General features: G+C 40.0%; 1 protein-coding gene across 1 annotated transcript in view; it reads right to left on the reverse strand.

Annotated features, from left to right (window-relative positions):
• Nucleotides 1-8,560: 8,560 nt before the first annotated feature.
• Nucleotides 8,561-13,284, reverse strand: part of KLHL31 (kelch like family member 31) — a 35,382-nt gene continuing 30,658 nt past the window's right edge. The window contains exon 3 of the mRNA XM_077162087.1: nt 8,561-13,200. Coding sequence (XP_077018202.1) covers nt 12,468-13,200 — 733 coding nt within the window. The 3' untranslated portion in view covers nt 8,561-12,467. The remainder of the gene's footprint in view (nt 13,201-13,284) is intronic.

The following is a 13,284-nucleotide window of genomic DNA, read 5'->3' on the forward strand; positions in this document are numbered from 1 at the left end:
GAATCTGCATCCAGGCTCTTTCTGGTTGTTGGAAAAAATTCAGTTCCTTGCAGCTGTTGGACTGAGGTCCCTTTATCTTTGCTAGCTGTCAGCTGGGAGACTCCTTTATCTCTAGAGGGCTTCTGTCTTTGCAAATGGAAACTTACATCTTGTAACTAGCAATAGTGCATTGAATCCTTCTCATACATTGAGTCTCTCTGACTTCTCCTGTCACCTCTCTTCTGGTATCTCTTCTTCCACAGTTCTATATCTCCAGCCAGAAAAAAATTTCTGGTTTTGAGGGCTCAAATGATTAGATTGGGTTCACCTGGTTAAACCAGGATACTCTTCTCATCTCCAGGTCCATAACCTTAATTACATTGGCAAAGTCTCTTTTTTTCATTTAACATGCACAGGATCCAGAGATTAGGGTGTGAACATCTTTGAGGGTTCATTAATTGATCTACTATAGCGCCACGTGAGAAAACTGGAATTTATAGTGTACTTCAGCCAATGTTTGTCTGTTATGAGCATTATCTTTCCTTGGTTTGTAGAGATTTTTTTTTAAAGGTGAGAGATCTGTAGGATAACTTTCTCGAACTTTTTTCTCATGGGAGATAATCAATCTATGTTTGACAGAAGAAAGCTATTCATTGCAATTCTTTTTCCAGGTCTTTAGCCATCTTCCTGTGGGAATCTTGCTTTGAGTTATAGTCATCATTCTTACATTTCAGGAAGTTATTTTTTTCTTCTCTATATCTAAGAGGCAAATTATCTCCTTAATTGATTTTCTGCAAAGTTTCCCTAAATGTTCTTGATATAGTTCAGGAAGCATTTGAAGTTTCAGCTGAAGCTGTTGAATCTCAGCTTCAAGCTATGGATTTTCAGACTCCTTGCTCAGTTTGGAGACTTTTGTTTGGCCGGAAAGCTCTTCATTCATTTGATTTTCTTTACATAATTTCAAAGGTATTTTTTTTCTTCTCTAAGTCTTTTAAAGGAAACATTTAAGTTGGCAGCATCAATGAGTTTCTTCAAATTGACTCTGACTGATAGTCCAGGTGGTCTCCATTTTCTGATTCACTCTTTTTGTCTAATTCCAAATTGCCATCATCCATGTAATCATCTCTAAATACAGCAGAAAAATTTATAACCTACCTATCTATGGCACATTGAATTGAAAATTTTGATTTCAATCAGAATTTCTTTTAATGGCTCTCTTTACCATATACGACCTATTTCATCTGGTGTTTGAGTTTTCAAGAATTTTTTTCTGTTCTTTGGTTTCCATACTTTTCCTTCCAGCCTATAGTTCTTAAGAAAGTAATTTTAGGCCTTCCTGGATATGAGCATTTTCATCCAAACCATCTGTTATTTCTCTCTGAAGTTGTTCTATGTTCTTCTGAGATGCCTTTGAGATTTTTTTTTTTTGGTGTCAGACACCTGGGATTGGAGGGATTTTGATGTCTCTGAGTGACTATCTCTTTCATTGAAGGCAAACTATCAGGAGTCCATGAAATGAAAGTCTGGGAGACTTGCTTTTGCATTCTTTACTGAGAAGGTCTCAAGTGCTGAGATGAGGTGGACTGTTGTATTTTTGCTGTGTTGCCAGAGTGCTTATAACCTCAGAGGACCGGCTTCCATGGGAGGTGACTCAAGGGCTTCATAGTCTTGTATGAACAGTCTAATCTCACGGACTACTATATTCTTCAACCTGAGCAGAAAATCTTTTGGCTACCTTTTTTTCCATCCTTAAGGAATGCCAGCTCTTGTAAAAACAATTATAGCAGCAGGTACCAGAATCTCTGGGAAACCCAGAGACTTGGGTATTATTTCCATCATTCAGACATCAGCAGAGCACTGCACAGCTGCTCCAGGTGTCGGCAGTCAGCTGGCCCACCATGACTCCAATGGACACTGCAGCTCTGCTTCTGGTGGCCAGCATCCTGTGGGTCACTGGCACTGCACTGGACCCTGTGGAGTGTTCTGCCTCTGACCAAAACAATTGCCTAGTTACCACGGCTGACCAACAGTGTGGCTGGGGGAGAGGAAGGCTAGGTTCTATAAAACAGTACTCTCTAACTTTGCTATGTTCACTGCAAAAACAGAAAAAGATGTTATGTTACAGGGTATTGGAGCAAATGGAAAAGGCTGACTGTAGCTACAGAGACAAGCCCATGAGCTTGGGCCACTCTAGGCTTACCTGGCCCTGCAGCAAATCTTGGGGAGGGGAGATCAAAGCAGTGCCATGCCATATCCAATTCTCTGCCCATCAGAGCATAAGGGTGTAATGTGCTGCACCAGAGGGCCTATGTACCTACATCCTGGGTGAGGCTCATCCTTCTCCTGATTTAAGATTTTCCTTCTGTAGTCTGGGACCTCCCTGCCCTGAAGACTTCTTCCTTATTCATTTGTCAGTGCAGGTGGATAGGAAGGGCAGAAGACTGAACAGCTTCTCCAAAGCATTAACTTATTGACCTGGATCTTTATTATATGGCTTAAGGAGAAATCAGGAGAAACCGACAATGTCGTAACATTTCATGGGTTTTCCATGGAACCAGTTTGTCTCCATTCAGTCCAGGGGAGCCTTCCTGGGGAGGCTCTTCTCTGGCTGAGATTCAGTGACCCAGGCTCCTTTGGTCACATGGCCCTGCCCTCTTTAGCATGTGGGTCTGGGGTTGGTCTCCAATCTTCATAGTCATCTTTAGAAATGAGCTTCTGTGGAGGGAGTAGCTCCATCTTTCAGCTGAATTTGCCATCTCTTCTTTCTTTATACAATATCTTGCTCTCTTACTATCCCAGACCCAGAGCCTCCTCGTTCATCAGCCTGGTTTCTGCCATGAGCAACTTGTCTCCACTATATTTACCTGTGAGGAAAACGAGAGAACTGTCTGGGGATTTTAAAGGGCACCAGGGTTGGGCTGCAGATGCCTTACTCCCAGAAGTTCCTTTTTCTCTCATCCCTGAGTCAAAAAAAGGCTTCTGGGTGTCTGTGGGGAGGCTCAGTTTTCTGCATGAGGCTGGAAACATGGCTGGCCTCAAGAAGTATTTTAAAGCAATTAACATTATTTATTAACTTGTTAAGCTCTCATATAAGGTAAGGTGATGGACTCAGAATGGCTATTCATCTCAGAATGTAAGCATCAAGCAAACAGCAACATAATGCCCTATATGTTCTATCAAATGATGTATATGTGTGTAAACACACACATACATGATTTAGTTAGTAAGAACTAAGAAAATACTTTTAAACCAAATGTTGAATCTAGTCTTAACCTGTGTGTTTTTTTTTTTTTTTTTGATGCTTGGTAGTCATAGGGAGGAAAGCCTGTAATTTTAAAAATATTTAATGGGGGAAATAGCTATAGAGAGATCAATCTTCTGAGAGTTTTTTTTTTTTTCAAAAGAAATGTATAGTAAAGGTGTGTAGCTCCTTCCATTTGTAATGTTTCTTAGGAATTTAGTTTTTGGTTTCCAGATGATTTGGAGAAGTCCAAATTATCCTATTTGTATACTTTATCATACCTGTCTCTAATGATTCATGGGGTTAGAAAAAATGCTTTGAATATAGTAAATGCTCAATAAATAAATAAATGACTAACATTGGAAAAAGGATCTAGCAAGCAGAAAGGGATGATAATTGTTTAAAAATTTCATTCACTTAACAAAAAACTATTGATCCCTTACTATGTGCTAGGTGCTGGAAGTGCAGCAATGAAGAAGATAGACAAAAATCCTTGTTCTTAAGGAACATATGTAAAAGAGGTGACAGAACATAAAGAAACCAACAACAAAAAATCTGGAAGTGCTATGATGTGGTCATGCAGTTGATGGTGACTAGGGGCTACTTAGATCCAGGAGTCTGGGAAGGTAACATTAACCTGGGACAATTAAGGTGAGATCTGAATGAGAGGAAGAAGCCAGTCAAGGTAAGATGGGGTAGAGAACATCCCAGCCAGAGGAAACAGTGAGTGGAAAAGGGCCCGAGTGGCTGGGGTGCAGAGAGCGCAGGAAACCACGGTCAGAAATGAGGTTGGGATGAAGGCTGGGACCAGAGCATGACAGGCCACAGTAAGGAATTACTATTTAAATGCAGTGGCAGGACATTTTTATTTGCTATCATTTATAAAACATTTTGTCACCCTATACTGGACTATTATTGAATGTGAGCTCAGACTCCAGTTTTTACACTGCCATTTCCTAACCATGTAGATCTTGAACACATCCTGTATAGCCTCTTCCATAAAAGCTAAACATGGGTCTGATAGTTTTTTTAATTCTTTGCAACACTGAAATTCTATGGATTATAAGCACTATAGTCATTTGCTATAGTCAGAACCACTCATGAGAGAAGACTTAGTGGGAACAGGAATGGGACAGGAAGGCTGAGAGACACTGGATACTTGAAAGCTGTTCCCCAGACACACTCTTGAGGGGCATGAAGGAAGGGATCAGGGTTAGTTAGTGTGATAGTTAGGTTCAGATCACAACTTGGCCAGGCAATGATGCCCCATTGTTCTGTTGCTGTGGACTTAAATCATCAGCACCTGAAATTCATCTATGGCTGATTACATCTGCAGTCAGCTAAGGGGAGTGTCTTTCGCCATGAGTGACATTTAATTTAATTAGCTGGAGGCATAAAAAAGAGAGGTCAAAAGTGAGCTCAGCAGCTCAGCATACCTCATCTTAGCACTCGGAGCTCAGACCCAGAAGTCTGGAGATGCAAAGAGGAATGACCCTATGGGAAAGCTATTTGAACCCAAATGCCTTGAAGAAAACAGCAAACATAGTGCCAGAGGAAAGCCAGCTGCTTTTCCTCTGAAGAACTATGAACTTGTAATTAAATAAATTCCCTTATTAAAAGTCAATCCATCTCTGGTGTGTTGCATTCTGGCAGCTTTAGTAAACTAAAACTGCCAGTGTCCCAGAAGGAAATAGAAAGCCCATATTCAGAAGAAATTCTGAAGAGACTTTACCAAAAGAACTATTTACAGAGCAGGGCTGAGGAAACCAACAAGGAATGTTAGAAGCACCTGGGTATTAGTGCCAGTGGAAAACTCTTACTACCCCTAGGCTTGAACGCACAGGGGAAGAAGTGGTAGCCAGAATCCAGAGAAAGTAGCTGTAGCTGAAGGAAAAGTCTGCCCAATAAGATTTATAGCTTTCAGTTGAAAGACACAGTCAACTGCCCAGTCTCCTGTTGGTACCTCATTAGTTAAAACTAACAAAAGGCCAGAAGGCAAGGGTGCAGTCCATAAATGTCAGCCTCCCAAGGCACCAAGCAAAGTGAAGAAAGGTGGGCCGTAGATATAGATGAACACAGAAAAATATCCAGCATATTCTGGATAAAACTAGTCATCTATGTGAGCTTTTCCCTGTCCTTTAATCCTTGGTTCCTTGACAAAAGGATCTTTCTCCTTAAAAGGGACTTTTTCCCCTTCAGTTGCTACATGTACAAGGGAGCACACAATAGAGGGCTTGTTGGCCATCAGAAATAACAAAAGTATTATGTGTCTCCAGCCTCTTATCTAGGCTGTGCAGGTGGAAATCCCTAAGTGTGGTATCAAAGGAAAGGTCAAGGGGTGGATATCTTGATTCTAGAGCCCTGTGAGAACTGGAGTCAGAAGGAGGAGTCAATGGCAGAAGCTGTAATTGCAGAACACTAGAGAGCCATGGCCAGAAGCACAGTACAGAAGTCAGAAGAGAAAAGGAAAAAAATACCCTAACCACTCTCTTTTCCTATTCTCCCATATCCTTCTGATGCCTCTCATTGGATGACCATAACCTGTAAACCTTTGTGTGTAGATGGGATAATCCATGTTGTCAGCCCCCAGAATACTGAGCATGGTGGATAAAGGCATGTATGAGGTAGGGTACTAAAGGAGAAGAACCTCCAAATACAGTCCATTAGAAAACCTTTACCTCTTCTAAGCAGCTTGCGGGCAGTCCCTAAGCTCTCTTCCCACAGAACCTTGAGAACACAGAATTTAAAAATCTTGGCACTCAGTAAATGCTTGTTAATTTAATTGTTTTTTTTTTTATAGGGTTGGCTCTGCCTGATCTAAATGAGTGTGCCTAGGGCATATGAGTAGCCCTATGGGGATTCTGGTTCTTCATTATTTCTAGGGAATCATAGTGTGCTTGGCACGTGGAAGTTGTCCAATTAATATTTGTTAAACCAGGAAAGGATCTTTTTGCATACAGAATTTCTTTTGGTGTCCATATGTAGAATTGGGATACAGTAAAGTATTTCCTAACTTGGAGCTCTACAATAAATGGAAAGGTTGCTTAAAGGTTAGAGAAGGCTCAGAAGACATCCATTTCAATTTCTTTCCCCCATATCTCTCTCCCTGAGGAATCCTCTATTACAGAGATTAAGAGTAGATGTACATGTTCTCTTTTAGACTCTACATCATCTGCTGTCTTCTCCCCAAACCACTGGGCAACTGGACACCATGTATAGCTGGATTGAGAAGAATTAAGTGACAGATGTGTATTTTAAAATTACTATTGCTCTGGAAAATGCAAAATCAGAAGAGTTTAGAGAATTCTGAGGGTAGAGGGACAGGGACACCAGGGAGGGAGTGGTGAGGAGGACATTCTGAATATTAGGTGGGAGTTTACTGGGACCAGATTTATGCAAACACTTAAGATTTACAGAATACAGCATGCTCTTGACCTGTAAATACAATGAATTGAGAAAAGGCTGAGAGTGTTCTTTGAATTTGTTCTTCAGAAGCGAAAAACACAATAGGGTAGCTAAACACAAAGCTAACCACCCAAAAACAGGCAAGAAGAGAGCACTGTTGTGCTGTGAACATATCCCGTAGAGTCTGGTTGAAGGGCGGTAGTTGGACTGGAAATCTCCTTCTCCCATCAATAACCAGGTAGGAAGAGGAAAGCAGTGGTTTTTAGAACATAGTCATTGTGCAGAGACATTTTCTCTTTTGATTGTTCATGGTGGACATACCCCCAAGATGGAAGGAGACATAACTCCTATGTGTAGAGACAACAGGGAAATCCTAACTGTGAGCCCAAAGCAAAAGGAACTAGATAAAAAGACATAAATCCTCCAGTCATATTACCGGAAGCTTCCCTCCTTTGGGTACATGTCACAACTGTGGGGATAGGAACAAGGAGGAGAGAAGTGTTTGTTACTACATTCGAGGTCTTGCTTCTTCCTTTTTTGATATATCATCTCTTCTGGGTTAAATAATAATAACAGAAAAAGTCTTTCCATTTTGAAAATTGCAATCACTTCTGCAACTATGCTTGAAAAGGCAGAGTCTTTTGGTAGTTACTCCAGGATGAGTCAAACTGAATTTATAAGGTGCTTCCCTAAAAGGGATTAGGAAAAGAGCTGTCTGTATTAGAGCGGTAGGCTAATCAGAGGCTATTGTGTCAGTCTAAAGGTTCAGGTCAAGTGCCTTTCCTTCCTTGCAGTTCTCTAAGGAGCAAATCTAGACTGAAGTTGGGTGGGGGTTTGGTGTTGGTATAAGGAGGAATGTAGCTCATACCTAGGTTCATAAATCTGTGAATGTGGCTAGGAAATAAAACAAAGGGGCTGAGTTGGGTGTTTTTAGGTGCTACAGGTTGGATGTCTTCTCTCCTTCAAGGTCTGTTCCCTTTCCTGAAATGGACTTTCTAATGCACTGCCATACCACCCTGATGAGAGAAAAGCCTAGAATGGGGCTGAATATAGTCTCTAGTCTTTCAGTCGAATCTGCCAAATGTAGTATATGCGAAATGGTTACTCCACTGATACATATTTGTTTAACTTACATGAAGGTGACGTCATTAAATGATTTCATGTGTTATGAATTGGGAAAGTGGATTGATTGTGTGAATGTAGGAGGGAGTGCAAGCCTGTAGGGAAGCTAGGAGTTATGTGGGAATTCAAAGAAAACTCAAAGACTCCCTGGAGCACCTGGCTGGGATGCACAGGACTAAAAATGTGACCTAAGGTGGTTTCTGTTTTGGTGTTGGGCATCTTTACATGTTACTGGGCTTGGAGACGTTGAAGAAAAAAGCATTGCTGCCATTTAGAATGTTCTAGACATAACTAAGATGGCCTGATCTGAACGTTGATATTTGTCTATTAAATCATATCAAAGGTTACACATCTTATGTTGCTTAAATTTTTAATTTCATTTACTTATTTGGAATGATGAAGGGAAAGGCTATGACGATTTGTTTTTACAGCAAAACAATTTCATTTCCAACAAAGATGTTTCATTACAAAGGATGATGCACCTGAATCTTTGCCATGTTCTCTGTGATCAGTGATAACGAGACCAGGAAACCACCCTTAATCTGGACTTGTAAGTGGTTGGGGCTGAAATAGAGCAAAGCTGGGACTTTGCTGAAGTTACTAAGCAAGTTACTGTTGATACTTTATACCTTTAGCTTTCATTAGTCTTCTTCAAGCTATTGGAACAAGCTTCTCAATTATTTGTCATTTCTTTTTTTGTTGTTGCGATTGTTGCTTAGGTCAATCATCAGGGAAATTAAATAGAGAAAAAAAAGACAAACCCCAATCATCATAGAAAGGACACTTCAAAATTGCCCACATGTGATCATTGAGTAAGAGCGTGTTATGCAGCTTTATTGATAATGATAAGGATGCAAAATAACACTACTGTACTTTTTAGTTTGTTGTTCCTTACATAGTACCAGAATATTTTAAGCAAATAAAGAAATTTTTTTTGCCAAAATTTGCTAAATAAAAAAAAAAAATTCTTTAGGAGTATCCCAAAACAGTATTTTATTTCAAACTTATTAGGAGGGAAATTTAAATGGTCTTTACCTTCTGAATGTGTTGGAGGTTAAATCATTAATATTTTAGAGTTTTTAGTTTTTATAATTACCGTGGAAGAGTGTTTGGGAAAATATGCTATAGTTTTCATAGGTATGAAAAGAAATACTGAAAAGTAATTCCTTTTGATGCTGTTTTGTGCTAGAGAGGATATTTATCAGTGGCTGGAATGAGAATCTGGTTCATTCAAAGAGAAAATTACATAAATTCACCCACTTGTAACCAGGGGAATATAAATTAAATGAAGCAATTTGAATTTCTTCTACTTAGTAACTTGAATGAATTATGAAGATACGTGGCCAAGATAACCTTTTAACACAACATATTTCCAGGTAAACTTCTATTTACATGCATGTTTACAAAGTACACCTACTATAATTGCTGCTCTGTTTTAAATCTCAGAACCATTCAGTACATTCTCACTTTCTTATTACCTCAATTATACCTCCTCATTCTTAACACTCCATTGCCATCTAGACATTGTTTGAAATTATACCATGACTGACCTTCTACTCATAACCATTCTTATAACATAGGAAGTAAAAATAAGACTCATTCAATGTGATTGTTTATAGAAAAACAACTAATGCATCGGGAATGACAATCTGGCACCAAGAGCCTAACTAAAAATGGAGGGACTGCATTAAATCCTGGCTTCCTGGGGATTTTCTCATCAGGACTCTGGCCCATTCAGAAAATAGAGCTTGTGTTTTATTATTTCAGCTGCTGGGTAACATGCTAATGCTCTGACACATTGTACAAATGCTTTTATTTAATCATAGGACTCGTACATTCCAAAAATAAGTCCCTTTCTTTCAGAAAAATAAAAGAAAGTACATGGTTGGCTTTGAAAACTTGGGAGTGTAATTGAATGTAAGCTTAAAAAACAATCAAAATGACGTCAATTTCCCAGTTGGGAAACCTGGAGAATCTGCTAAACACTTTAGGAGCAGTTGCTTCAATAGTTAGGTTAAAGAGCATGTTTTACTGACCATCTGAAAGTGATGCACATTATTTTGATTTGTAGACTTTTGTATCTCTCAACTGGCAATGCAGGATGTTTCAGGATATAAAGATTTCAAGAACCCTTAGAATCCTTATGTTTTGTTCTTCCAACCAGTGTGTTGTGTCAGAGATTCCTGATTTCCAAATTCATATTTGTCTTTATTTGCCAACCTAATTGTTGAAGCAGAAGATAGAATAGGAGTGCATCCAGGAACTTGGTAAGTTCGGTTATATGTATTTTCTGAGTTTTCACATAACCAATGAGGGGAATTAGTTAAAGGTAATTTCAAATGATTTATTTGGCTCTAACATGTTTCCAGTTTCACTTCCAGAAAGCCACTTCCAAGTTTTTGCACAGCCCAGTAACTTACCATGCTCTGATAGATGAAAAATCCTCTAGTTTCAGCAGTTTTTCTCATTCTTCCATGATAAAATGTTACAACTGATGGATCCTTATTTCATTCCAAATCCTAAGTCCTCCTTTTTACATACTCCTTTCAGTATCTCAATGGGAGACTATCAATTAGTGTGTATCCAGGAATTGTGTCTATTTACCACTCATTTCAGTGATCCATAACCACTTTATTTCTCTCAAAATTGATAATGTATTTTAGGCTTCTCAATTGCATGAGAATATACATGTATTCACAACATATTTCTTTTCTTAGATTCACCAAAGGAAAAGGTATCCTAATCACCCTTATATATAGGCCTTACAAGTGGGGCCCAAATAATTGATTAAAAATGAAAAGTTTATTTTACCAATGCTGCTGCAAGAACAAAAGACTATATAAAGGCTGTATCTTTGATAAGTTTAGAGCTAAGTGATTTAACTTGCTCTAAAAACTAGTTTCTCACACAGCTTTCTTTGCCAGTCAGATCAGATGAGCCATCAAAGGAACCAGAGTCTTTAAAAGCTCTGTACCTGGTGAAGCGTCATACTCTGTGTGGGGTAAGGAAACCACCCAGTGTTTCTACGTTAATAATGTCCTGTTCTTAACTTACAATGTTTATAGCCTTCACCCAAGTGTTAACAATTAATACCCAGAGAATGAACTCTTCATACGGGGCACATAAAATTGTTCCACAAAATGTACTATATGAACCACTTTTCACAGTTCTAATAATGTTTTAGATGTAACTATCATAATCTAGCAATAACCTATCAATGTGGAAAAGGATGGGATAAATGAAAATCCAGGTATATTTCCATATACCCCATGTTTAATTCTTTAAATAATTTGTTTTATTCTTTAAAACCCAATTGCACATAATCCATAATTGATAGGCCACTCCTCTCCAAACCAAATAAATTATCAAAGAATAAAGTGATAAATTATAAGAAAGGAAAATATGTATCATTTACTACAATATTCCTGCCCTTCCCAAAGATGGCAAATATATTTGAAAAAATAATTTATATCAAGTAGATACACTTTAATTTGCAAAGTTAATTTGGAGCAGATGTGATTAATAAAAATATATCAGAATAGGCATGTATTACCTTACTATTACTATGTGAAATGAATGTGTTAGATTTTTTAATTGTGAAATCAGGAGGATAGATATGAAATGAGAAACAATGGCATTCACCAACAGGAGAACCCATTCATCCAGTTATTACAAACCTAGTAATTCCAACAGTTTCCTTCATTCTCTCATATAAGAGAGTGGAGAAAATTAAATTAGTGGTTGTATAAGTTTCAGGCTATATAAGCTTTAAGTTAACTCTCCTTAAGGACATAGTTTTATTTAGTGTTCTTTATATAAAGATCAAGGCTGCCTTTAACCATGTTGGTGCAGCTTCTAGGTGAGGTTCCCATGATATTTGAAATTCCTTTACTAGAGGACAAAGGTTAAAGTGCAAATACTTCTAGGAGAAACAACAAACTGATTTAAATTTCCCTACGAATTAAGGGATTGATATCAGTTCTTTTTGAGAGCAGGATTTTATGGTGGAAAATACGGTGGAGTCCGGAGCATGGAAGAAGAAAGGGGCAGACCTAAATCACACCTAACCACTCGACACCTCCTGGGGAATCTCTGTCCCTTCCAGTCAGACTTTAAGTTTATGGCTTTGTCATGGGATGCCTTTCAAAATCCTATACTCATTCACATGAGGAAAAGAAATTGCATTGAAATACAGAATTAAATCTTCCCAAGTTTATGGATATAGACAGACTTCCTATTTTAAAATAAATAAAACCTATAAATGAGTATTTTCAACTTTCTAAAGAATAAAAAAAGAGGCAGAGAGAAGATAAACTTTCGTACCTAAAATAGCTTGTTCACATAAACGTTATGCGTACTAAATTGTAGAAGAAAAATCTCAAATTTGATTGTAACCACTACACATTTAGGAAACATGGCACTTTGGAAGAGTGCCTACATCGAATTCCGTCTGCCACCCAGTGGCCGCTAAAATAAATTGTTTCTCTCTTTTGTTGGTTGTGGCTCAGTATTTTGCTAAAAAAAAAAAAAAAGTTGACCAAGAGGTAGATTATGCCATACCAGGAATTTAAAAACTGTCAGGACATATGCATCGATATATTTAAAAATAAGACCATTGTAGTAAGTGTTATATATTTTCCTTTTCGCTAACTTAAAACGTTTATCATGTGGCTATATGAATAAATACTTGTTCCTCCTGTGTCCTCGCATCTACCTGGGCTCAGATACTGACTGGAACGGAGGACACGGAGCTGGCCCGGGATTCCCGGGTCACGTTGTTGGGCATCGAGAGGGTACAGCAGGACACGCCCACAGTGGCCTCGGGCAGCTCGTCTTCCTCCGTCCACTCATTGAGCTCGGGGTTGAAGCACTGAATGCACTTCTTGTACTTCTTCTCGCCCTCGTTCCAGCCCCCCACGAGGTAGGCGCGGCCGTGCAGCGCAGAGGCACCCGCGGTGCTCACGCCCACCTGCAGCGGGGCCGCGTAGCTCCACTGGCCCGATGCCGGGCTGTAGCACTCTACGGTCAGCACGTCCACGCGCTCCCCGCGCGGCCCCACCTGGCTGCCCCCCATCACGTACACTCTGTCGCCCAGCGTGATGGCGCAATGCCAGCCCCGCGGTGTGCTCATGCCCGGCAGCTCCTGCCACGCGTCGCTGGCCGGGTCATAAGCGCACACAGAGCGCGAGTACGCGTTGCCGATGTAGCCGCCGGTCACCAACACGCGGCCATCGGTGACCGAGCTGGCGTGGCAGCAGCGCGCCACCTCCAGGGGCGCCTTCTGCTGCCACTGATTGGTGGAGGGCACGTAGCACTCCAGCGAGGCCAGACTACCTTCCGCGTTGCGGCCGCCCACGGCGTACAGAAGCCCGTTGAACACGCTCAGGCTGAAGTGTGTGCGCTTCTGATTCATGCTAGCCAGGTGTATCCAGGTGTTGAAGCGGGGGTCGTATCTGGAAATGGCAGAGGAAGTGTGACAACCTTGTCAGTGGTGACCATGTTACTGTGCAAACCATAATGTGGGAATCCTGACGTTA

This window comes from Tamandua tetradactyla, chromosome 5, assembly GCF_023851605.1.
Source record: "Tamandua tetradactyla isolate mTamTet1 chromosome 5, mTamTet1.pri, whole genome shotgun sequence".
NCBI classification, from domain to species: Eukaryota; Metazoa; Chordata; class Mammalia; order Pilosa; family Myrmecophagidae; genus Tamandua; species Tamandua tetradactyla.